The following is a 24,951-nucleotide window of genomic DNA, read 5'->3' on the forward strand; positions in this document are numbered from 1 at the left end:
GAGATGTGGTATGAACTAAAAAAGTAAACAACTAATTTAATTAATGCAGTATTCAAACCTGATTTCAATTATTTAGAAGTGTTTTTGCAGATTTATTCATTTAATCATAAAATGTAAATAACAAGGGTTAGAAATTATTCAGTCACAGCAAAACTCTGAAATGGTCCTAAAATTGTTTTGAAAGGCTAATTTTCATATTTGTTTTTTCTATTTCCTGTTTTTAAAAGTCTAATACAGGCCAAGGTTTATAATTCAGATTGAGTATCTCATTTTATTATTTGAATTTATTTTAATGCCATTTACTTTAGCTTTAATTTCTTTAGTACCATATGTTCTTGTGCTGCAGCTCCTATTTACAGATTGAAAAAGTGAGGGGCAAGTCATCAGATTAAAGCAGCTTGTATGTCATAAACCAGCAATATGGTAAGCCTTCGTGTCACTTAAACAAAAGTAGTACCTAATAATGTCACTTAATACAGCTAGGGTCTGTAAATAAGGAACCGCCTTTTGCAAGTCATAGTGATAAAAAGCTGAGATACAAATCCATATCTCAGCAACACTCTGCTAGTAATCAATCTCAACACAGCACTAATGCTGTGAGACTAGCTGATGTGGGGGAAGTGTGTTTACCTTGTGCTAAAATGAGGTTCATTGCGGAGATGGCATCTCCTCATCCTGTGGTTAACTCTAGAGCTAACATAATTCTGAAGATAATGCATCTTACTGTGTTTGCAGACCAGAGAAGTGGTCTTATGCAGTGCTATTAGCTCCTACACAGTCCTTGTCAAATGCTGGAAGGAAACTGTATGGGTTCTGAGAATAGTGTCCTGTTAACAGAAACGACACACTATGTTCATCTCTGTGCTGTACTGCAGAATTTGGCTGGGCAACTTAAGGTACTGAAGGGCGGGTTGATATTTCAGAGCGCTCAGTTCCATTGTGCAGTCTCTTTAAAATATCAATAATAAATATGATAGAAGAGATGTGTAAATGAAGCAGCCATTGTACTGTCTGTCTGGTGGGAAACTAGAACTGATTTTGCACATTCACTTAATTTGTGGCTTTGTTGAGTTTGCAGATCCCTCCATATCCCAGTATGGAGCGTTCATGACTAGAGCTATCTTGAATCATCTGAGTAGTCATTTTAATCAAAATACTGACTTGCCAAAATGAAAATTCCTCAGAGAAAAGAAAGAATACTATCAGCCCTTTCAGCAGTATTTTCCAGGCTTTCTTCTGCTTAAGCATATCAGTCTATTTACCCCGCAGTTTTGTTTTTGATACTTCAGGAACATATGAGCAGCCCTTCTGATCTGACACAGCAGTGTAGCTCAGGAGGGGAGCAGCAGCAAGGGCTCAGCGAGTCCCCAGCAAGCTACATGACGTCTCAAACGTCTCTTTCTTCTCCACAGCCCTGCACCAGGTCAGCTGCTCTGGATGCAGATGGCCACAACAGGGCAAGAGTATTGGCCAGGCCCCGACACAGCCCGGTTCTTCTGTTCAGCCAGTCCATTCCTAGGGGAAACCATAATAAAATCTCCTGTTTGATTTGAGGGCACGTTGTTTCAGGATCACTGATTTCTGAATTGGCAGCACTGTATGCTTTTCCTCTGTGGAATACAGTCTTTGCTGTACTGGTTACTTCGTGTTGGACCCACGATTTTCTGATTGCGTTATTCCTCTCATTTAAATCCAGTAATAACTTCTAGGAAGCTGTGCAGGATGATGAGAGCAACTAATCAGGGGCTCACTGAAGATTTGGATTGCAAGCTTTAGTCTGCCTACATCATGTTTGTGTCTGAGCTCAGGCTTTTCTAACTCCCTTAAATGATGGAGATCATGCAGAGGCCTTAGGCAGACCAGCCAAAATTCAGATCATGCCTCATGGAACAAGGAGAAGATGCCTGTAAGATCCCTTAGCTCTGCTTAGAGCATTTATAGGTCTTTGTTGCTACCAGGATTCAGGCTTCTTAACTAGATCACTGTGTTACAGGTAAGCATTTACCAGCAATGGCAATGTGGTCTGTGTTACAACCATAAGTTGTGGTTGGGCTTTGAACCAGGAGGTTTTTTTCTTGAACCTGTACTTTAAGGTAACTGATTTCCAGAGAAGGAAAGAACTACATCCTTCTTAATGGTTGCTGGTGAGAACAGTCTATACAAAAATAAGAAAGTTATCTTTACTAAATTTGTAATCATTTTTTTTCCCACCAAGATATTGTCCTTCCGTAAATCAAGAGAGGTAACAGTGGTCTGGACTAATGAATCCTTGAAATAGCTTTTCTGGCTGATTCGGATCAGCATAATTAACAATAAACCCTGGATCTGAATATGAAATGAGAGAACGTTGGAGGTAAAGCAAACAGTACCTGCAAGTGTTTGAATTGTGATTTACTGCAACCAAGATATTTGCAAGAGCCAAAAAGTGAAACTGATAGACAACATATTTTGTCTTCATTTAACTGGCACAGGCATTTCTGATCTGAAAATGTTATGACTTTTCCCATAAGTACGTAGTGCAGTGTTGAAAAGTTCCAAAACAAGTTAGCCCAGGAGCTACCTGTGTATTATGTGAAGTTTAGAAAGAGCAACAATGGAAACAAAAAGCCAAACCTATTCAAATAATGAATGTTTTTGCCAAATTACTGCAACAACTTCTCAAAGTTGTTTATTAAGGAACACTTTGTATGTCTGCAGGATAGAGAAAAATGCTTTGAAATTAAAATCTGAGTTAACATATCTTGGCTTCTTCATATAAAGTTTCCCTGTAGTGTATGTTAACATTGCCACCACTGAAGGTTAAGTGATTTTAATATTGGTTAGTAATCTATTTCAAAACCTAAAAGTAGACGAGTCTTCATATCATACCTCTTTAATTTTTTTATGTTAAAAGGAACAATTTTTAATGTTCAGAATGAGTTCTGTATTTCATCACAGTGAATTTAATTTCTGTAGAAAACCATGTTAGTGTTTCATTGTCATCTGGACAAGGTCATAATGAATTTTTTTATATATATATAAACAACCTGAGCTAAGTACACAGTGTGTCTTATACATAAGCAGCTTAAACCACTCAGTAGGTAAAAGGAAATCATTTAAGAAGTGTTAAATTGTAAGTAATTCACCTTTTTAGTTATGCTTAGTCAGGAGATGCTGATTTAAGATCACCTGCACTTTCAGACTTCTACTGAAGTTGCTGCCATTTTGCAGCTTTTTCCAGCACGAGAAAGTTAAAGAGGCATGTAGAAGCTTAACACTGAGTTTGAAAATACTGTGCTAATTAATGTCACTGGCTTTTATGTACGTGGTGACTGTATTGTAAAGTGCATTTTTGATAAGCTTAAAGAAATGGTGTATTTGGATCATTAAAAAATAGCATCTGCTAAGTATTATTCACTCTTAGCTACGTATTAATAAATAAAGGATTAAGGAATAGTTATGTGAGATTCTAAGTATCAAGTGAGAAAACTCAACTCTTGCATTTCTGTGCTGTATCTTTTATCCCAAATAGATGCAATTTACTTAAATAAGGCAATTTAATCAGTATTTAGTAAATTTGTCACTTGATATTGTAGATTCTTTCATCATATTTCACTTTAATCAAGAAAGGTAACACCTGTGGTTTATTCACAAAAGCTTCTTTTGTTAAATGAACACCCGCAGGCCATGAAGCAATTACATTTGTTGCTTCTACCAAAGTAGGAGGCACTTAAATAGACCTTAGTAGGGATAGATGAGAACTTACAGACTTTATTCTTTTGTCCAGCACTGAGATTAGTTCTTATCACAGCTCAAGAAGGAAGCCTCTGAACTGAAAAGAAAAGATGGGAATGATTTAGTTCTTCTGAGGTTTAAAACTCTGATATTGCTGGAGGTGATGTGAGTACCTGTGAACTTACAAGAGTTCAAGCTTCATCTGCTCCCAGCTGACTGTATGTACTGGCGTTCTTCAGCACTAACAGCTCAAAACGAGAGACTGTGAGAGATTCATGTCTATAATTCTTCACTTCTTCATTACAAATCTGTTTAGCCATCTTTAGTATCCCCCAAAATACTCCCTCACGACCCTCACACTGAAAAGGAAGAGAACACAAGAGCAGAAATTCCATTTAGATGGTGATTTTGGTGTTTTTTTTTGGGGGGGTGGGGCTGGGGGAGGGACAGATTTCATGATTTCACCTCTTATTGCAGCATATTGGTTTTCTGGTGTTGCAGTAAACACTGTGTCTGTTTCATCCCCTGGTTCTGAAGTGAGTGAGGTTACTGTTTATCCGAGCTGAAACACTATAGGCTACCAATAAAAGCTGGGCTTTTCTGAATGATTATTTTGCTCTTCTGGTCTATCTGCTCCTGTAGTAGGGCCCTCACAGCCCTGGGAGGGAGAAGGGGAAGAGGCATGTGTCTAATCAGTGTCCGTATTCTCATGCATATAAGCTGCACCTCAGATAACCGGTTCTCCCTTGGAGCTGTTGTTCCTTGAGAATAAATCCTCAGATAATCTGCACAAAACCAGAGGCACTGGGGTTACGGAGGCAAAGACGGGCTGCGGGACATCAGAGGGAGTGGTTTGGATGGACCTGTGCTGCTGTGGGATTGCTGCTTTGTCATGCAAGCCACCAGGTCTGTGAAAATTCAGTCGTCAGGCCTGTGGGACCTGGGCTCCTTAGAGCTGGCCTGTGTGTAACGTCTAAAATACCGTCCAGCTGTGCTGAATGCTCCTGGCATTCTTGGCAATACTTCTGAAAACATTGTATTCACAGTGTTGTGCTGCACAGTGATGGTAACTGATATTTCTACAGAGTCCATCACCTGTGGACACCAAAATGCAACAGTGTTGTGAATTGTCAAGTGACCGGCTTTCCCACTGTCAAAAAAAAGAGCAGCAGACCATCAGTGTATAAAACCAAAAATGCAAGTGTTGCAGCCAATTCTTTTTCCTTTGCTTACATGTGTATCATATTTCCAGCCATTGTGTTCAGTAGCATTGAGGCATTTCATGCTTGGGTCCTGATTCTGCAAAGGTCGGTACTCAGAATTCACTTTGTTCAATATGAATAGTCCCAATGAATCAGCGGTGTGCACAACATCTTGGTGCATAAACCCCTGAAGGATTCTGGCTCTATCCATTTTTTTTTTTTTTTTAATTAATGATTATGGCCTGTCACCAGTGTTTAGTTTAACATTTTCAAGTAATCTGTATGATTTTTGAATTCCTCGTCTTAATTCCAGGTTGTAGTGAAGTGCCTGGGTGATGGACAGGCATGGTACAAAGGTTCATACTGCAGTATCTATGGATTAATCCTGCATTGTGACAGTACAGATTTAGAGGTGTATGGCCCTGTCATACGTTCAGTGGAAAACTACAAAAGTTACCAGAAAAGGTGAAATTCAGGATTTAGGTACATACTTTGTTGCAGACGTTCTATCTGAAAACTATGAACATCTTGTTCAGATAACTAATTCTTAGTAATTATTAGTCATGTTACAAGTAGTAAGTGATATACCAAAGGTGGCAAAAGTGCTTTTTTGTGCTTTTTTTCTCTCTGTCTCTCTCTATTTTTTTAACTTTTTACACTTTGGGTGCATGGAAGATGGGAAAGTTAGAAGTAGGCCATTGAGTAGAACAGGAGCTGTAGACTCCTGTGTATGAAATGGTAGCATGTTGCAAGAAGTGATGTGCTTTTAGAAACATGAAATGTTCATGAGAGTTTGCTGCCTTATTTCATTAAAAAAGCTTCCTTTTGTGGTAATTCATGATTCTCCTTCTTGTGCAATTGCTGAGATAGACAGTCTCTCAAAATGACAGCAGTTTGGTGATCTGTAATTCTGGAAGTTGCTGGGCATGAGATGTTTGCATTGCACCTGAAAAGCAAAGCCGTGTGTAAGGTGTGGGCACAGCTCCAGGTGGGTTCACTGCAAATAAGCAGATGGATGTCCAACTACCCTAACTATTGCTGCTGGATGTTCTGCACTGGCTTCGTGTCACAAATTTTGAGGAAAATGGGAGTGGCAGTACATTCTCAGAGACCTGTCAGAAATGTTGGCCTATATAGATGCGTGTGCTTTGCAGGTCGTTTGTATCTGGACAGATTCTTCTTTAAAAAATGACTTAGTGGTTAGTACAAATTTTTTTTTATGATGAAGGTGAATCTGTTTCCAGCATCAAGGCTGGCTTGGTAGCAGCACTGTTTCTGTGTAGTGGCATATTTTCTGTGAAGGGCAGTTAATGATAGACCGAAGTGTTGTTTTGTGATGGAGGCATCGCCACTGTTGCTAGCTCTGGCATGAGGAAAATGTACCACAGAGAACTGGAAGGTGCCATGCGGGTTGCAGGTTTTAACTCATCGTTACTGCTATCAAGCTCGATTTGCAGCTGCTGCATAAAAAGAGAGGTGTAGGTGCACTCGGCTGAGAAGTGCCAAGGTATTTTGGACCTACTTACCTGACTTATTAGGTAGAAGGAAGAGGACCCAAGTGTGTGTTTCTGTGTCCTAGGGAAGCCATCTACCAACTTACACCTGCAAATGAACCCTTTTGTCCTGCTAACATAGCTGGACTCCTCTGCATCTGCCAGTAGTGGACAAATCAACCATACTTTTCCAGCTCCAGCAGAATAAGGCAGTCCTTTACACAGGTGACTGTGGAAGAAGACAGCAGGAGGAGGTTTCAGAAAGGCTTAAGCATTCCTGGTCAGCAGCTCCACATACAGATTCTAATGCGATAGGCAGGGATTTACCCTCTGACTCGCCTGATGCACGTATCCCAGACACCAGAGAAATATGGGAGGAGATGGACAGGCTCACATAGGCTTTTCTTGATCAGCATCTTTTTATGCCACTGTTGGACACAAACCAAACTACAGGTTCTCAGTCAGTATGGTAGACATTTGCCACAGCTCAACAAAGGGATCTCTGGGTAGGTTGCCACCCTCCGCTCCTGGGCAGGCAGGAACATGGCTAAGCAAAGAGCCAAAAAAGGCCTATTTAAGGACAAGATGGCCAGTGTTCCCTGGCCAGATACCTATAAGTACCACTGATTGCACTTCATCTGTGTTTTCCTCGAACGCTTATCTAAGGGACTTGGTTTTAGTCTTAATGGTTTACATCCAGGCTTTACTAGCCTGCCATTTCAGTCTTTTCAGTCTGTTATCCTAAAATTCTGTATATGTAGATGATTGTATTTAAGAGACTGTGGGTCTTGTTTCTAAAATATTAACGTTTATAGTGCTCAGACTGTTTTTCTGGAGATGTGATTCTTGTTTCTCTATTTTGCTCTGAATTCTGGGCACAGTAACATTTCATGGATGTATTTGTTTTGGAAAAATGCCAGTTACCTTTAAGGTCCATGTTAAAAAGTAACCAGATGGGGAATATGTTGCTACTTTTAATTTTTCAGGCTGCTGTAGAATTTTAGAAAGATTAGAAAAACAATTACTAAATATTTTATTTGGTAACTTGTTAAGAGGTTATCTATATCTAAAGCATTTCCTACAAAAGTCAAAATAGGGTCATATATTCCAAGCAGAAATCTTAGTTTAAGACAAATAATAGTGCCTTTTTCACTTACGGAAGCTTTGTACTCTTATCTAGCTAACTAATATAGCTATGTTGCTATTTCTCATTTTGCCATCGAGTCAGTCACTGAATACTGTTCATCTGTGGTATGTAATGTAGTTAAGGCATAATATATATAGGCAATGAAAGGTCTTTGTCATATAGTATAAGGTCACCATCATTAATTTTCAAATTATAAAAAGGGATTTGCTGTTTTGTGGTCATCATTATTGCAATATAATGTGTTGTGGATTCTGCCTGCACATAGAATGAACTGTGATCTTAATTAGAACTTTGACAAGCCTACTCCGATAAAATGATGAGATTATTCGTAATTGATGTCACAATCAATTACCAGTTAGTTCATCATGAATCTACTAACAGGTCTAGCCTTGGTGCTGGCCCCAGGATGTTGATGAGTGTGTGGCTGCCCTGTTCATGCTGTTACTGCGACAGGAGGGCAGATTTTCAGTCAACATCCTAATGACCTCTTTTGAAGTCTATTAAATTAATGACCCTGTCACATTGGTCTAACCTCTTACATCTTCATTTTGGATTTTTTGTTGCAAACCATTGTTTTTTGAGAACATGATAGAACAGATACTTTAGAGCACTCCCTCTCATCCCTCCAAATCTGGCACTGTGTCTTATTAGATGAAATAAAAATTAGTTTATTATACAGTCATGAAATGTAGAAAGCAGAAATTAGGCCACATAAGACAAACAATACGTGATACCTTTCTATTCTGTTTTCTCTTTACATTTCAATTCAATCCTGCTTAATCATAGGTGCCTAAAGGACACGTTTGGTTAGAAGGTGATAATCTGAGGAACTCTACAGATTCCAGGTGCTATGGACCTGTTCCTTATGGACTGATAAGAGGACGCATTTGTTTTAAGGTATTTATAGTACCTAAAATATTTGCATTAATATGTGTGTAATGCATGTTTCCTGGGCATTAACACTTGCTGTCTGAAGTGTCTGAGCAAAGCAAACATGAAGGAGAGCTCAAATGCATTGGACACTTGCTGTAGGAGGGTAACATAGCAATGTTTTGAGGTTTGGTGGGAATTCTTGAGCAAGGATTTGGTTTTTGGGAATCCTTCTTTGAGCAGTCACTGCCTTTAAGAACTGACAATTATTTTGCAAGCAAAACCAAACTATATGCAAATATACACACATGAAAAGTATACTCTATCCTTAATGTGATTTTTGCTTTTGCAAAATGGTGAAGGAAGGGCAGCTTCCTACTTTTGTGCTGTTGTAACTTGAGAAATGTAGTTCCGTAATGGAAAAACCAAAGATGGAGGTTCTAGGACCTGCATACATAGCTTAGACTTGTGGACTGGCCTTGCTAACTCTGTGCTTTAACAGTGAAGTCAAATCTGTGCTACTGCAATCATCCTCCACTTCTTTACTAAAAATCCAAAAACCATGAACACAGTCTTGAATACTGTGTAAACCTACATGGCTCCTTCTTTGTCTGTTTCAGCAAGTCTAAAGCTTTATTTCGCACTAACCTACCTTTTCATATTGTCTGCATTATTAATTTAGTTACTTACCAAAAAGAAGGAAGTAAGACAATCTCCTCACCATAGCAATTGTAATAGAAGAAGAGAGGGAGAGCGTACTGTATGGACTTCAGTGCTAGCTTTCCAAAAGCTAGATTTCAAATGGTATCATTCAGAACAATTATTTTGAAAACTATTCTCCATATATTGCACAACAACCACAGATGTTTAATTAGTGCCGTATTACGTGTGGGGGGAAGATTACATACACAAAACTTTGTTAGATTAGAAATATTTAGTTTTTATGAACACAACTTAGGTCCTTTCAAAAAATGAACAAAAAAATGCCAACCAATGTTGCAATTCCTGACTGTGGTCTCTAACTGCTCATTAAACACTCACGACCACCGTTAGGTTTTGTCTGACCTGTGTTCTTTACAGATAGCATTTGCTTTGAGCTCTTCCCCAGTGTTTGCTGAGGGTTCTTCCTTCTTTCTCTGCACTATTTGCTTTGTCACGTACCCCAGAGCAAAAAATGATTCTAAATAAGGCTACTTTTGTGAATAAAGTTACAGCTTGGATTATTAACTGTCAGAATACAGATGCTGCTGATATACTGACTGACCTCCTAATGGGAATCTGGTGTTTGTCATCAAATAAATAAATAATCTCCAACTGATGTGCTAGTTTAGAAAAAGCGGTGTTAACTACTTTAAGGAGACTAATAGTAAATAATGGCTATATTAGTAACCTATGTTGTGTGGACAGCCATAATTTTTCACATTATCCCTCCACAGCAATAGATTTGTGTTCAGCTTGAATGCCACCAAGATGTCTGAGAGGCTTTAAATGAGGTGACATGACTGAATTCTAAGTTGAGGAAGCAGTCAATGACCTTGTAAAATGAATGGAACTTACACTACAGATGTTACATACCGAAGTACTTTAGAACTCCAGAATATTATCTGTTTAAAAAAAGTATGCAATCAGTTGATGCTTGATTAAAATAATCTTTTCTTCTTTTTAAACATTTTTATGACAGTTATTATATGGTGCGAATAGGCTAGTGATTATTAACATTTTAATGAGATTTAAGCAAGAATGAGTTTACTCTTCATAATTATAGTTTGAGTTGTTTATGGTGATTCACATCAGACTCCATCTAGCTATTGTATGTTGCCATTGATCATTACAGTAAAAGGCCAGTAAAAGTACAGTAAAAAAGAATTTAGCTGTTCCACATGGTTGTAGCTAATTAGCAGACCACTGGCTAAGAAAATATAGTCTGATAAACGACATCATGAAAAATCTCTTACTGTCTTGAGAACAGAAGCTTAATTTGGTTTATCTTACAGCGGAAAGAATTAACATTTATCTATGAAGTTTACACCTACGGTTCTCAGCGTTGGTGCACCAGGTTTTAACTCAGAGGGAAGTAAATGATACTTGAATACATTTGTCTTGCTTCCTTCTTTCCAGCATATCAACTGCAGTTTTAGTAGTTAAGCTCATTGCATAAAAAGGCCACTGAAAGATAAATAGATTTGCAGTAAAACCCCACCGAGGGGAGGACTCCCTTCTTTGGAAGAAGCACGAGTTCTGTTTATCCTACACAGGACAGCCTATGCATTCCCTGGACATACGCTTCGTGTCAGAGCTAGACTTGCTGAGTATCTTCAAAAGAGCTAGTTATCCCCATTTATGCCCCATCCATCAGATCAGATTTATGTTGGCCAAACCAAAGAGGGCAAAAGGAAATAGCCACTAATTGGACTAGCCAGTTTGAACCAACAAGTCAGAGTCAACTTCTGTTGGAAATTACTACACGCAGTGGCATGTCTTTGTTCCACCTTCTTTCCAACTGGAAGCAATGTTTCTCAGAGTCTCTCCTGCATGCAAACTAGATAAACCATCATTTTCTTTCTAAATCTACCACTAAGTTTCCTGTGATGAATTTATAACCGTATCATCAAATAGTATTTAAAACACTTCTGATTACTGTCACTGCAAGCAAGTTAAGGTGCAGAAGGTGTGATGTAAGTTGCCTGAAATTATAGTTGCATAGTAGTGAATGGCTTCTCTCCTCTGGTCCTTTACTCAGATGGGCTTGCACTCGTAATATGGAATATTCCTACCTCCTTTTGCTCTTGTCTGCTCTGAAGCCAAACAAGGACATGACAGCCAGCCTGCAGCCAGTATAGGTCTTTCTGCAAAACTCTGAACTGTATTGCTTTACTGCTAGCCAAAATCACAGATAACCTTCTGTTACTGTTTCATAACGCTCTGTACTTCTGTGGAACTTAAATTAGCTCACTGGTTAGCATGCATGTAGAGACGTGTATTTCTGTCTGTCAGCAGATGCTCCTCATGCTCTTCCCTAGCTGCATGTGCTAGAAAAAGACATGTATGTTCAAAGATACTTGTTCAACAGAGCTTTGAGCCTTTTTCAGATCCAGAGAACTCGATGTCCAGGGAATAACTCATCCTTGTATATTCTCAGGGACCGAGGTACAATCTAATTGAGTTGTTGCAACTTAACTTACCACAGTGCTAGAAGGGCCTGATGGATGCAAGTGCATCCAAGCTTCCAGCAGTGCACTATCTCAATCCAGTAGTAAGTTGATGCTGTTCCTTCCCTCTCAGTCTCTCATTCTTACCTGCCTTCGCCTCTTCTGTAATTGCAGTAGTAATACTGAGAAAGTCATGCAAGTCACAGAGACTGAGATACTGAACCTTGGCACTGTGCTTCCCTTTGCAAGCAGAAAAAAATACTTTTTACATTCATGCAGAAAGCAGCAAGGCTCCTTCTGTGCTGTGGATATTCCATAAATTCAGTTGAAGAGGAATTTGCTCTTCCTGACTGCATACCTTCCTTAAGATCAAATTCGAAGGAAAGATGAACAAGATAAACATCATACTAACAGATGTTCTGGGAACAAGATAGCACATCGTCCTTCTGTGTTTAGGTCACTTCATTTGAGCAGGGACTGAGAGATTTTTATAGGATTAGAGCCACAACAGGACGTTCATTCTTCAGCACTGCCTCTTTGCCTTCTTTCTGCTGATCTCCTAGTGCTATCTTTGAAAGAACATGTAGTGAAAAGAGGCAGTCAGAGGAGACACCGTAAAAGACTCTTCTTGATTTCACATTACCTTTTTTACATCCAAGACCAGCCAGCTTACGTGTAATTAGTGACTATTCAGAAGAAAGTTCTGCTGGGAGCATCACTCTGACACTTGTGCTTGTACATGATTCTGATTTGTGCTCTTTCCCATTGCCACATTCTCAGAGGGGCCCCTTGGTTGAGGGCACTTCCTGGCGGCAGGCACTCCTCCCCTCTGTGCCTTTTTGCATGGTATAAGCTTACCTGTAAGCCCATGGAATTCTTTGTTCAAGCTTCAGTGTACTTCAGATGTTCATCTTAAAAATACAAATATGTACCTCACAGAAACACTTTCACTGAGAGCTAGTGTTCATGCTATTTTCCTCTCCTAGATGAATCAAATATATACACCATGTCTTTTAAGTTAAGAGGCTTACAAAGCTAGAAAAAGTTGAAATTAGAAAATATTTTCTAGGAATGTACTTCTTTCCCAGGCTAAAAAAAAAATATTGTGCTTTGGGAGGCTCTCCATAGGAAGAAATGCTGTCTATTAATTAATGTTGTCTCCAGCCACTACAGAATTAGGATTTCTCCTGGTATACAGTATATATTTCTACACAGGTGAGAAGTTTCAATCCTTGTGTTATAAAAGTGATTCAGGTTACGAAAACTTCGAACAATTACAAATGAAAGTACTGAACTTTGAGTTGTGATAAAAATCTCATTATTTTACAGATATGGCCTCTGAATGACTTTGGATTTCTACGTGCAAGCCCCAATGGCCATAGATTTCTTGATGACTGAAAGAATTAAATGACTGTTGCCAGCTTGCGTAATATTTTCTACTGAAATCAATGGAATTATTTTTGTTTAGAATAAACACAAGTGTTATTTGACAAGGATGTCTCTTCTTTCTGCGATTATATCTAACTTTAAAGTGGGAATGATACACTGCTGTCCTCATCAACAGTGATATGCCTCTGATTTTGTTTCCTCTGGCTGTTTACAGTAAGTGCTTGGATTTATTCAAAAAGTTTTGAATTTTACTAGGAGACAAAGTTAACACTGACTGTTAAGAAGCGATTAAGAAAGTGATGCATTATTACACTGTCACACAGCTAGAGCCACACACAGGCTATACCTACATCAGCAAGTACTGTGGCATGCTAGGACTCAAACAGAAAAGCTTGTGGATCTGATACCCATTTACTCATACGTGTTTTGTAGGATTTTCCCCAAACTAGCTCCACTTTGAGCCAGCAGTGTGCTCAGTAGGAGTCATATAAGGAATGAAGCCTGCATTTGTTCAGATGATGGATGGAGTCCATGAACAGTGGACTCCTGGCTCTAAGCTGAAAAGTTAATGTAGATGCAGTGTTGGTGAACGAGCACCGTACCTGCCACTTTGTACCAGGAGAACCACCCAGCTAGATCTGCAAACCTCTACCACCTCTTTCTAGGGGTCAAGTCCTTTTTGAGAATTTAGCAGAAGCTAATTTAAATGTTTAGCATCAAAATAGAAAATATTCCTGAATGGGAACTGTTGAGTCACGGCCTGAACCACCGATGGAGAACCTGGGGAAAGGAGCCAGTCAGTCTTGGAAGCACAGGTGATGGCAATTCAGCTGTGTGACTGGAAGGAGTGGAGCCTGGCTGCACCTCTCTTAGACCTCATTATGGGCTGACTGCCACTGAGGAAGGTTCTCTTTCTGGAGATTCCTCCATTGTGGAGTTTATCCCTCTGAGCCTAGATCTTTGGAGACAAGTGAGCAGTCTTTTTCCCTTCCCTTATAACACCTTTCTATTGTGTTAGTCCCTTCGTCATTACACCTCTTGTATCACCATTCCATCATGTTGATCTTTCTGATTGTTACAATTTCCATTTCCCATTAATACACCTGATTCTTCATTATCTTCAAAGCATTCTCACACGTATGTCTCCTGATTAAATTTTGTCATCTGAGACTTTAAAAGGATTTAACTTACTTAAGAGCTAAGGCCCGAGCTGCAGTCGATAAGAGACAGAGACTGAAAGAAGCCACTCTGTTGTTTGCTGGGAAAGAAAGGTTGCAGGTGTACAGAACTTAGTGTTGGGTTCTGGAAGTTTTTTATAAATAGGCCTTTGGTTGAAGAGAAAAAAGAACAAATGCTATGTCTTTAAAGATATGTTAGTAAAGGGCACGTTTCCTCTCTTGAGACAGACTGAACTTGTTCTCGGAGCATCCTTGTCCCGTTTGTCCTGTGAGATGCTATCCTGCATGTCCAATGTTTTGAAAGTTCGTAACTCAGTGTGCTTGTCTGGAGCAGTCACTGAAGGATCTCAATGACAAGTGAACATGTGTCACAACAGACCAAAGATACATCTTTGCTTTCGCTCTTGGAGACAGCGTAACTCCCACCGCATCGGCATGAAAGGGTGTAACATTGCTCATCTGCCAAGGAAAGAAAAAAACCCTTTAGTGCTCAAGATGAATTGGGAATTTATTTTGGATTATTATTTTACAGAGCTGCTCTTGAAAAATTTGTGCATGACCTCTCAGTGCTGGACTGTGAATGTCAATACTTGTGCTGTATTCTTGTTTCTATGAGAGATGCAAAACAGCCAGAGTCAGTGTAGTCTCTTTAAAAGAACAAATAATAAAAAGGTGCTTATTAGTGAAACAGGGATATGTTATAAGGACTGCATCACTGAATACTTCCAAAGGAGAACTTGATTCTGACAAAGCACCAACATCTTTAGACTGCAATTAAGAACAAACTAAGGAGTGTTTGTCACACAAATGACAGGTCAAGGTTCCAAAACAGACTGCTAGCTCAGGAAAGAAACAAAAGAAAGGAAAAGTAGTTAAGCTTTCCTCCATCCCCAACTCTATAAAAATATAAATTTAAATCAGCTACTACTCTAAAAAGCAAATAAATTATAAAAGCTAGACTAATATAAAGGAGAAAAGTAACACGCTGTTAGGTGGGAAAACATGTATTTAGAAAATGCATTCTGCTATCATAAGAAGAGCAATAAGATGCTTGAGAAATTCTGGGAGAATCCATAAAAGTAAAATCAATTGTATTCTAAAGAGAGAGCTAGGTGAAAAATGATCTGTGCCCAAAGGAAGGCAGAGCTGGAGGCGGGGATGGGGAGGAAAGTGAGAGAATGCAAAGTATCACAAAGTCAAGAGCCAATTCAACTCAACAGTGCTGGAAAAGGGCTTCAGCTGACTCTTGGAAGGCAGGATTGACAGGAACTAGCAGAGAAATGGAAGAATAGCAAGTAATCACAGAATAGAATAACTAAATCTGAGGAAAATATTAAAAAAAAAAAAGAAGAAAGGTATAAGATGCAGAAAAAGATGGAAAATGTTTTATGTGACAATGAAAGGCACTAAGAACAGGAAAGCATTCATACCTTCAATCCAGGACATATCCTGAAGATAAATCTGTGCATGTAATGGCCATTCTTTTGTCAGCTTATCTTCTATAAAGAAAATAGTGACAAATGCTCAGCTCAGTAACATACAAGTTAATTCTTCCTGGTAAATTAACACTTTTATTCCTAGCAGTAAACCTTAAACCTGGTCCCTACCAGAGAGTCATACCTAGTAATCAGTTAAAAGTTGTTTTCAAATTTCCATTTTCCTGTGTAAACCAGGGAATTTCTGAAGGACCTTCATATGGTGAAGATGTATTATTAAAACATTATTACAAAACTGGAAACAGTTTTCATGCATATCCCAAACAGTTACATGAAATTAGGGCCAAACTTTTATTTGATATGAGTGCCTTTAAAAAGCCTGGCTATAAATAATCTTCAACAGGCTGTGCTATGAGTGTGCTTACCTGTACTTTCCACAGAGTCGCAAGGAGGTTGAGATTGGAAAGGACCCCTCTTAACCCCCCTGCACAAGCAGGGTCAGCTACAGTAGGTAACCCCAGGAGACCACAGCTAGTCAGGTTTTCACTATTTCTCTGCATAACCTGTTTTCCTTTTGTGAGAAGCCAAAGAAAAACGTCCCAGTAAGCACAAAACTGCTAGAAGGATGCTATGATTCTTGCAAAATGATATTCCTAGCAAAAGATAAATGAAAAACAGTTTTAGGGGCCAAGTGCTCTTCTCCAAAAAAGAGATTCTTAATACAGAAAGAACATCAGTTCTAGGCTGCACATGTGAGATCATTGCTGTTTGATCCCCTAGGCTCATCCAACACTGAGTGCAGCATGAAAGGAAGAAGGGTGCAGTGCAATTCAAATTGTCAGACACTAACTGTTCAGTATAAATACAAATCTATCAGCAGATGGACATTTAATGTCCTGAGTTCACACCAATTTGACAGTGTCAGATTTTGTTCAGTTACAAACAAAGCCTCAAAAGGTATTATGAAAAACAAACATAACTTAATACACAAAACCTCCCAAATGCTGCCTGACACATGGAAATTCCAACTCCACAAATGCTGTTGTTTCCTATTGTAAAGAACCAGGGATGCCTGAAACTGACCTTCAGCATATTGACAGAAATATCTTAGATTTGGGAAGACTCAGTAGCTTAGTGTATATTTCATGTTTAAATCAGGTTGTTTTCAAGAAAATTCCTTCTCTTTGATCAGTGAGTTTTTAAGTGGGTTTTCTCATTTAATAACACAGTTTATGATAAAGCAGTGTCATCAACTGCTTTCTACAAAAAGTAAAATTACAGAGAAAGAGTTTCTTATTCTAGATCTACTTACTGAGCTCTGGCTGGAAAAAAGAGGAGGTCCAGATTATAACTTACTTTAATTCCCAGGAGACAGCCCTACCTAACCACCAGATAAAAGATATTCTAAATGGTTTCCCAGCTTCTAACTGTGTAATTGCTCTTTACTGTGGACTGAAATGAAGAAAGAAGGAAACTTCCTAACTACTTCCTTTAGCTGTGATTTGAGAAGTCTGATGTGCATTTCCTTGGATACAGCTACTCAGATAAGAAAACTCTCTTTCCTTGGAAAATGTCACTATGAGAAGAAATAGACCTGAGCAGCAAGGACACAAAGTAGGGATCACAGTTCTGTACTGTGGTAATTCGGCCCATTTCCTGATTCCAGACTGTTTCTAGATTTTGTTCAGTTATCATTTAGCATTAAAAAAAAAATCAAAGGAGATGGCATCACATTTTGTTCACTACTACGCTAACAGAAATGATACCAAGAAGCCAGAGTTAAGGTACTTAAGAATACAGGAGAGATGGAATTCAAATAATATGATTTGGATAGTAAAATTTTGTAACTTTAGAGAAATACTACACAAAACTTGGTTTCTAATGAAACAATGTTTAATTTGGGGCAGTAATTGTAATTCAAGAACTTCCCAGGTGCTGATGATCGGAACTGAAGAGAACTGCAATTTTAACACTACTTATTTCACTGTTCCTATTTATTCCTAAACATCCCAGTAATGTTCCAGAAAAGTTGCACATCTCCGATCTTTATCTAATCAAATAATGGAGTATTTCTTTCTTTGGAACACCATCACCTGCTTGCTGCTACCTTCCTCTTCAAAACACAATGGTGTATTTTAAACATCAGCAGGTACAAATCATTGCTTGGATAATTTCCTGCCTGAGCTGAAATTGTTATTCCTAGTGCAGTGCCTGAACCTGAGCAGACTCACTGGTATTTCAGAAAGATGTTCGTTTGCAATTAATACTCTCAACTGGCTTGAGTCCCCAAACTTAACACATCACCCAGCGACTGCTCTGTCAGTTTTATATGCTGCAATTATTTGCTTGTCTGCATCAGAACTGGAGAAACTTATCCTCCAGAGTTGAACAAAGCTGTTTTATTTTCCTCATTCTCCTATTCAATGTACTATTGAATGTAAAATAGCTCAGGACAGCACAAATAGCTTTGGCTAATTATTTTAACGTAGAAGCACAGCTCAGTATGAGTTGGGGAACTCAGAACCAGAAGTATAACCCAGTGTTTTCACAGAGTGTACTAATTTCCCCTGTTCTTCCTTGTTTCAGCTACGTGATTGTTATTACCTATCTCACAGCCACATCTCTTAGATTCTCTGAAGAAAATCAGTGAGAGAAGGTTACTTAAGAATGGTATCCTTACCAGCCCTGAGTTATAGCTGGCAGCTTTACTTACATGCAACACGTGCCCAATCTGTAGAATTCTGCGTACAGAGTTGCACTTTCAGAAACATTCCTGGCTGTGGGTAACTGTGAAGACTTGAATTATCTTTCCTAACTTGAAAAACAAATTTTAATTCACAAGTAGTACAGCCTGCCTGGCTTTGCCATCTATTGGATTTGTCTGACAACAAGAGGTGAAAGGATTCCGCAGCTCCATTGTCTCAACTGCAGGATCTAAGAAAACACTGGCAGGCTCATCAGAGAGGTTTATGAGCCTGCAATTCAAAGAGATTAAAAGGAAAAATCTACTGAGATTCTTTCAGGCTACAGAACAACATTAAATAACTATTAGCGGCTTGGTTCAGTAAAGCTTTACTAGAGCCCTTGCTGGGTCATTCAGAAATTGTAAAAGAGGAAAGGTATTTAAGTTTTACTTGAGGATACAATAAATATTTCTTGGTCTATTTAAGGCTGAGTTTTAGGAAAGAGGTTGCAAGCAGTAAATGGAAATTTAACCCCTTTAACAATTTATGGTAATAGTAAAGATGGTCATAAGACAAGAACAATTTTTCTAACTCTAACTGTTGTATATTCTTAGCACTGACTTTTCTTTAAAAAACAAGATAAACACTTACAATTACCAAAGATCAAGATATGTATTGTCAATCAATACTGTCATCACCCAAAGCCTGAATATTTACAGAATTTTATTTTTTTCTCCTTATAGTCTATTTATTTTTTGAATAATTACTAAAGTTTGAGGCTCTTACGTAATTTAAAATAAGCATGCTTTAATTTGAAATTATAACATTTAAATTTATTTTTTTTCCAATCAAAAGACCTTTTATTTTATTAAAATAAAAAATAAAAAATAATAAAAAAATTGCTTCACTCATACTCCAAGGAGCTGCAGTAGAGGGTTTGTGTTCCATACAGCCATAAAATCCATGGCTAGAGATGGACATAAAGTTCTGTCACTTATGGCCATCCAAAAAGCTTAGTTTTAGTTTCAGTGCTTTTTGAGAAGGAATTTTTGTAACAAGAAACAACTCACCCTCCCCCCCTCTTCAAAGGGACCTTGAATACAGAAAAGGGCTGACAGGAACACCAAAGATAAAGTCCTGCTTTTGGGTTGGAATATCCAAATGCAGCAGTTCTCTGTGAGGCAACTGGCCAATAAGCAGTTTTCCAGGAGATGACCTTGGGATTCTAGTGGACAGCAGGCTCAGTAAAGTTAGCAGGGCACTGCTAAGTGCATGCAGCATCTTTAGGGAGTCATTTTTATTATTGTTCTCTCTTCTTGACACTTCTGAGGCTACATCTGATGCCCTGTGTCCAGTTTGAGGCTCCCCAGTACAAAGCACTGACATACAGAAATAACTCCAGTCGCCTACCAATATGGTCAAGGGTTGAGACAGAGCATACAAACAGAAGCCAAGAACAGGTTTTGCATCTCATTGTCTATAAGTGCTTAAAGGGAAGACTTCTTTGAAGGATGCTAAGCAAGTGACACAAGATGCAAGGAACCCTTCCATTTAACTTGGTTAAAAATACTGGAACAGGCTGTCAAAAAAGCTGTGGCATCTCTTTCCTTAGAGAAATCAAAAAAAGACTGGAGAAGGTCTGAGCAACGGATCTGTGCCAGCTTTGAGATTGATCTAGATGGCCCATGAAGGTCCTTTCCCATCTCAGTGAGTCTCTGAGTTTTTTGTGCCTTCAAACTGTGACATATCATGAACTTTCAAGGCTCAAATGACTTTACTATGAAAACTGCAGAACAAGCTGTTTGCAACCTAAGCTCACCAAAAAGCTTTTTGATGACTTTTACTGTCAGGTTTGATTTTAAATGTATATTCCTCTTTTCTAAATAGAATACCAAACAAATAAGGGAAAGTTGGAAATAATGGAGAAAATCTATTTAGGAAAGAAGTCCATTGTTAATAGGTAAACTGTGATGCAGCCTCCAGACCCCCATGGATCTCTATGATGCTTTCAGAAAAAAGCAGTATTAAGATATAAAAGCATATTTACTTGTTATTTTCAAAGAATTAAAAAAAGAAAAAAAGACAAAAAAAACCCAGAACCAGAACAAAACCATAGACTCCATAGTATTCAAGCTTCTAAGAACTTCTCAGGCCACTGAATACCTAAGCTAAGTAATTAACAATGATTTAATCTAACACAGTAAAGTACATACAGATCAGCAATATCTGCTATGGGAAAAGACTACAGTGCAGGGGACTTCTTCCTGATGGCAGCCATACACACACATGCACACTGGCATCTTCAGATTCTGCTTCCTAGGCTTTGCAGTTTTACTAACTTGCTGTATGATCTTTCTCATCACAATTCCCCTTAGCTGCTGTCTCAGTGCCTTTGTTTCTGTGAGCCCTTGCAGCAGCATCTACAAATTTGTCTAGAATCATGACTTCAGAAGCATCTTGACAGGCATTCAAAGAACTGGATTTTATTTCATTGTCATTTTGCTGCTAGGGAACATGCTACAAAGAATGCATCAACACTGCACATGTATGTTGTGTGTTTGGCTTAGTTTGAAACGCCGTGTCCTTTTTGAATAGGAGGCTCTGTATTGAAATATGCCCATCCTATTTCCTCACCCTTACCAAATACCCGTGTAAAGAAATTGTTTTCTTTATCTGCTCTTTTAAAAACAACAGAACATCGAGGTGGCTTTTAGAGTAACTCATCTAGATGCAGAGGAATCTCTGTAAACACAGAGGCCCTCCAAAATATGGTAAAATAAAATTTTGTCAGAAGTGATGTACAGAAGTGTCCTTGAATACCAAGGGAATACGAAGTACTTTATTAAATCTTCATGTAATTCCCCTTAGTTAATAGATTTACCCGATCCAAATAAATTTGAAATTTGCTGTATTTAAAATGTAGGTAAAATTGGCTGTATATAAGAAAAACTTGCAACTCCATCTTTAAAATTTCATTTTTTTCTGTGCAGATATAATTAATGAAAATGGAAGACACAATTGATACTTCAAGTGCAGTACAGTGAGAACAGAAATTCCTGTTCTGGCACCACACCAGACATTTGAAAAATAAGATTGAGATAAGTTATTTAGGATGGATCTTAATACTGTTTACATAAGAAATTAGCACAAGATCAATTTTTTCCTTTCTTCTCAAATATTTATTTACTTTTTTTCTTTTTTAACCCCTTCCACCCTCTTTTCAAAACCCACACAAAGCCTGAAATACAAGATCATTTAACTAGAGGATTCATACTGGGCATATACAATTATATATCACTCTCTTTATCCTGCAGCGATGCGTATCTACCAGAATGACTAAGCCTTTGTTTCTCAAAGTTCTGCTATCCGCAGCGGCAGGGGAGTTAAAAATCAGCACAAGAGAGAAAGGTCTGATGGTGTGCCAATGTACAATGGAAGAGAATTCAATAACAAGCTGCAGAGACAGTGGGCTTTTATCAGACACATTCAGAAGTGGTGGTGGCTACACGTCAATGCTGGACCAGAGTGTGTTACTGCAGAGTGCGACTGAGTGTTTTCCCCACAGGCAATACACTATTATTGACTCCCCCCATTAACATGTAGGGTGGATATACATTTATTGAAGGTTCTAATGGAAGGCTGAGGGACTCCTATCCCGAGGCCAGAGCAGAAAGACAGCCTATCACTTCATGTAATGGTAGCCCATGTGTGACAGACCTGACCTACATTTCCCCCCTTTCTTTCTCACAACAGCCTGTCACTGTTTTAAGAAGCTATTTCCTGAGAGGTATAAAAAGAAACGCATGCTAGAGCTGCCTAGTTAATGTGTCGTATTGGAATATTATTTATAAACTTGCTTTAGACTAATTTAGAGTGCAGACGAATTATGAAAGCTACCTTAAACAAACAGCCAGAAAGAATGTGCCGGAACGGTTCTGAAGTGCTTACATCCCATACACACTGAACACTAGGAATAAACTAAATTATGCCTGCATCCAAAATACTGCAATGAAATGGACTTCAAATAAAAAATAAATAAACAAAGAACTCTTAATGAAGCTGCCTTAATAAAATAAAAAGGGATAAGGTCTATAATTAGTATGAATTCCATATTCAAATTATTAGGAATAACGCCACCTAATGTTTTGTTGGAGGTAATTCAGTGTTTTCACTATCTAATGTATGTGTAGCAAAAGCTATAAATAATGGATCCACATTTGAAAGTAGGACAAGAGTGAAAGAAACATTTGGTTCAGCAACAAACAGCATTTTAAAATACCATCTCACTACTACTCCCAGACCCTGCTTATTTAAAGAGCTGCTGCCACTACAGCACTCCTTGGCAGGAACCTACCACGCTGCTGCAGGTCATACTCTTTTTTTGTCTCTTCATTCCCTAGAATTTTCCACGCTTGATCAATTTCGATGAACCTCTGCACACGCTCCTCCACTTCTCCTGCTGGCACATCTGCCTTCTGTTTGTCTGGATGATACTGCCAATCAAAAAAAAAAGAAAAGATTAAAAAAAGTTGAGGGGAGTGGAAGAGAGAAGGGGTGGAAGAGGAACAATCAATAATGCATTTGATATTCAGCTAAAAGGACAGGAAGAAAAAAAAAGGAGAAGGTATGAGCTAAGGTGCCAAAGGAAGGGAGACAATGATTCTGGGCACAAGAGAACACTGCCTATTTAATTAGACCGGTGAAATGGCAACCAAATCATCAGTGGCACAAAAGTCACCATGTGCACTGACAGCATTTTCTGGCTAATTTGCTGATGGAATCATTGGTCTTATGGACAGTTTACCTAGAGAGAGAATGACTACTACAAACAGAAACAGAGTGCAGAGGACTCTAACACTGGAACAAGAGGAGATGCTGTAGGTGCTAACATCTTTGTAAAATTACACGTAGCTGATTTCAGCAGTACTACCAACATTTAGTTAACCCTACTACACATAGACTGAATAATGTGTTGCATGTAAGTAGGCTTTTTAACTATTATTTCAAACAGTAAAAAGAATATACACGATCAAATATAATTTATAAAGCATGTAATTCTACTTTTGAAAATATGCCTCAACATCTTTAATTTCTTCCAGTTCAGTGAATCAACGGCCCTTCCAAATATTTAAAGTCATGGATCACTGGCTACAGAAAGTATGTCATTTTATTAAGAAATGGTTATTCAAGGACATAACTGCAAGAAAGCCTACATCACACAGGCAATAATAATTGAAATGGTATCACTTTTTAAACCATTTGTAACTACTGGTTCTGAACAGAGCATTCTGTCTTCTTTTTGGTTCAAATGTCTACTGAGAAGTAATCCTCAAAGCACCGCCTTCCTGTATGCCTAGTTCACCTCAAGGTATCCCTTATTCTGGAGCTTTAACTTCTGCCCCTTATACTAACATCAGTTTGGGCCCTGAGTTGTACAACAAGTGTTTTCAGACTTGGAAAATCTCTTATACAAGCGTTTCAGTAGACTTCTGATTAACTGAATTCCATTGGTTTACTTTATAATTCAATACAGAAAGACAAGAATACTAACATAGCCTGTGCTTTATAAGGTCCAAAATCTGAAAGGAGTCCATTTGGGCACTAACAGACAGTAACTTTCATTTGCACTGACGTATTATTATCTGTGTCAATCCCTAATTCAACAAAGTGTACCTAAGAGCAAAATGCTCATCTTCAACTTTTTTCCAGGTGTCTTTTTCCATACACACCTGAGAGTACAAAACCTGTACCCAAATGTGAAGTTTCCTCCGTGTTTGTGACTAAACATTGTCGTGCAACTCGCTGGAAATATGGCTGAAGCAGTTGTGATCTGAGAGTTTACTTACAGATATCCCCAGTCTACCCCCACTCTACTATGACAGAATTCTAAGGCACAGAACAACAAAAACAAACAAACAAAAAGGAGGTAATTATATTTAGTATTCTAAATAGACAATTAGAAAATGAGTAATTATACCTTTACTTGGTAGGCACTAAACTCAGGCTTCTGCTGTCATTCATCATGTTGTATTGCTAAAGCTATTTAAAAGCATCATTTTTCAAATCCATTTTTCTGAAACCACAGCTTTTCCAATTGTATTTTAATTGACAACTGATTGTATATCAATGTGGAAGGTCTGCTTTTATAACCAGTGCTTAATAAGAATATGAGGCAAAACAGTTCACATTAAAGGCTTACATGATTTGCTTTTACAGAATCACAGAATGGCCAGGGTTGGAAGGGACCTCAAGGATCATGAATCTCCAACCCCCCTGCCACAGGCAGGGCCACCACCCTCCACATTTAACACTGGACCAGGCTGCCCAGGGCCATGATATTTTAAAAATATGAACATATTTTTAGGTAGGTATTCCGCAGTTATTCCTCAAAGCAATATTTTACCTGAAAAATATTAATGAATTATTGTAAACATTCAGATGCTATTATTTAAAATTGATTCACCCAAATATTTTAGGGATAATTACAGTACATGTTAAAAAAATAAAAATAAGTTTTATGACTGCTGCATATTTTATTGCACTTGATGCAGTGAGCACTCCCCTACAAGTTTACATGCAAAAGAACTTCTGAAGTTTCTAACTAGGCCTTCTCAAGGAGTGTTGTACCAGACTTTGTGCCACTGAAACCTCATTAGCTCCAGCTGAATAGCAGCACCACAAAACCACTG

At 38.4% G+C, this 24,951-nt stretch overlaps 2 protein-coding genes across 4 annotated transcripts in view; one reads left to right on the plus strand and one right to left on the minus strand.

The window, feature by feature from the left end:
- IMMP1L (inner mitochondrial membrane peptidase subunit 1) overlaps nucleotides 1-13,206 on the plus strand; it is a 29,443-nt gene extending 16,237 nt beyond the window's left edge. The window contains exons 5-6 of one of the 3 annotated variants that reach the window (XM_031607403.2): nucleotides 8,343-8,453; nucleotides 12,905-13,199. In XM_031607403.2, the coding sequence (XP_031463263.1) occupies nucleotides 8,343-8,453; nucleotides 12,905-12,973 (180 nt within the window). In that variant the 3' untranslated portion in view covers nucleotides 12,974-13,199. Of the gene's footprint in view, nucleotides 1-8,342; nucleotides 8,454-9,862; nucleotides 10,226-12,904 lie in introns of those variants that run through there. The other 2 variants (XM_090140141.1, XM_090140140.1) reach the window with 2 other exon arrangements.
- An 86-nt stretch (nucleotides 13,207-13,292) lies between these two features.
- Nucleotides 13,293-24,951, minus strand: part of DNAJC24 (DnaJ heat shock protein family (Hsp40) member C24) — a 30,668-nt gene continuing 19,009 nt past the window's right edge. The window contains exons 3-5 of the mRNA XM_031607404.2: nucleotides 22,617-22,755; nucleotides 15,573-15,641; nucleotides 13,293-14,601 (exon numbers count right to left, since the gene is read on the minus strand). Of these exons, the coding sequence (XP_031463264.1) occupies nucleotides 14,477-14,601; nucleotides 15,573-15,641; nucleotides 22,617-22,755 (333 nt within the window). The 3' untranslated portion in view covers nucleotides 13,293-14,476. The remainder of the gene's footprint in view (nucleotides 14,602-15,572; nucleotides 15,642-22,616; nucleotides 22,756-24,951) is intronic.

The sequence above is a fragment of the Phasianus colchicus genome, chromosome 5, assembly GCF_987193195.1.
Source record: "Phasianus colchicus chromosome 5, bPhaCol1.hap1.1, whole genome shotgun sequence".
NCBI classification, from domain to species: Eukaryota; Metazoa; Chordata; class Aves; order Galliformes; family Phasianidae; genus Phasianus; species Phasianus colchicus.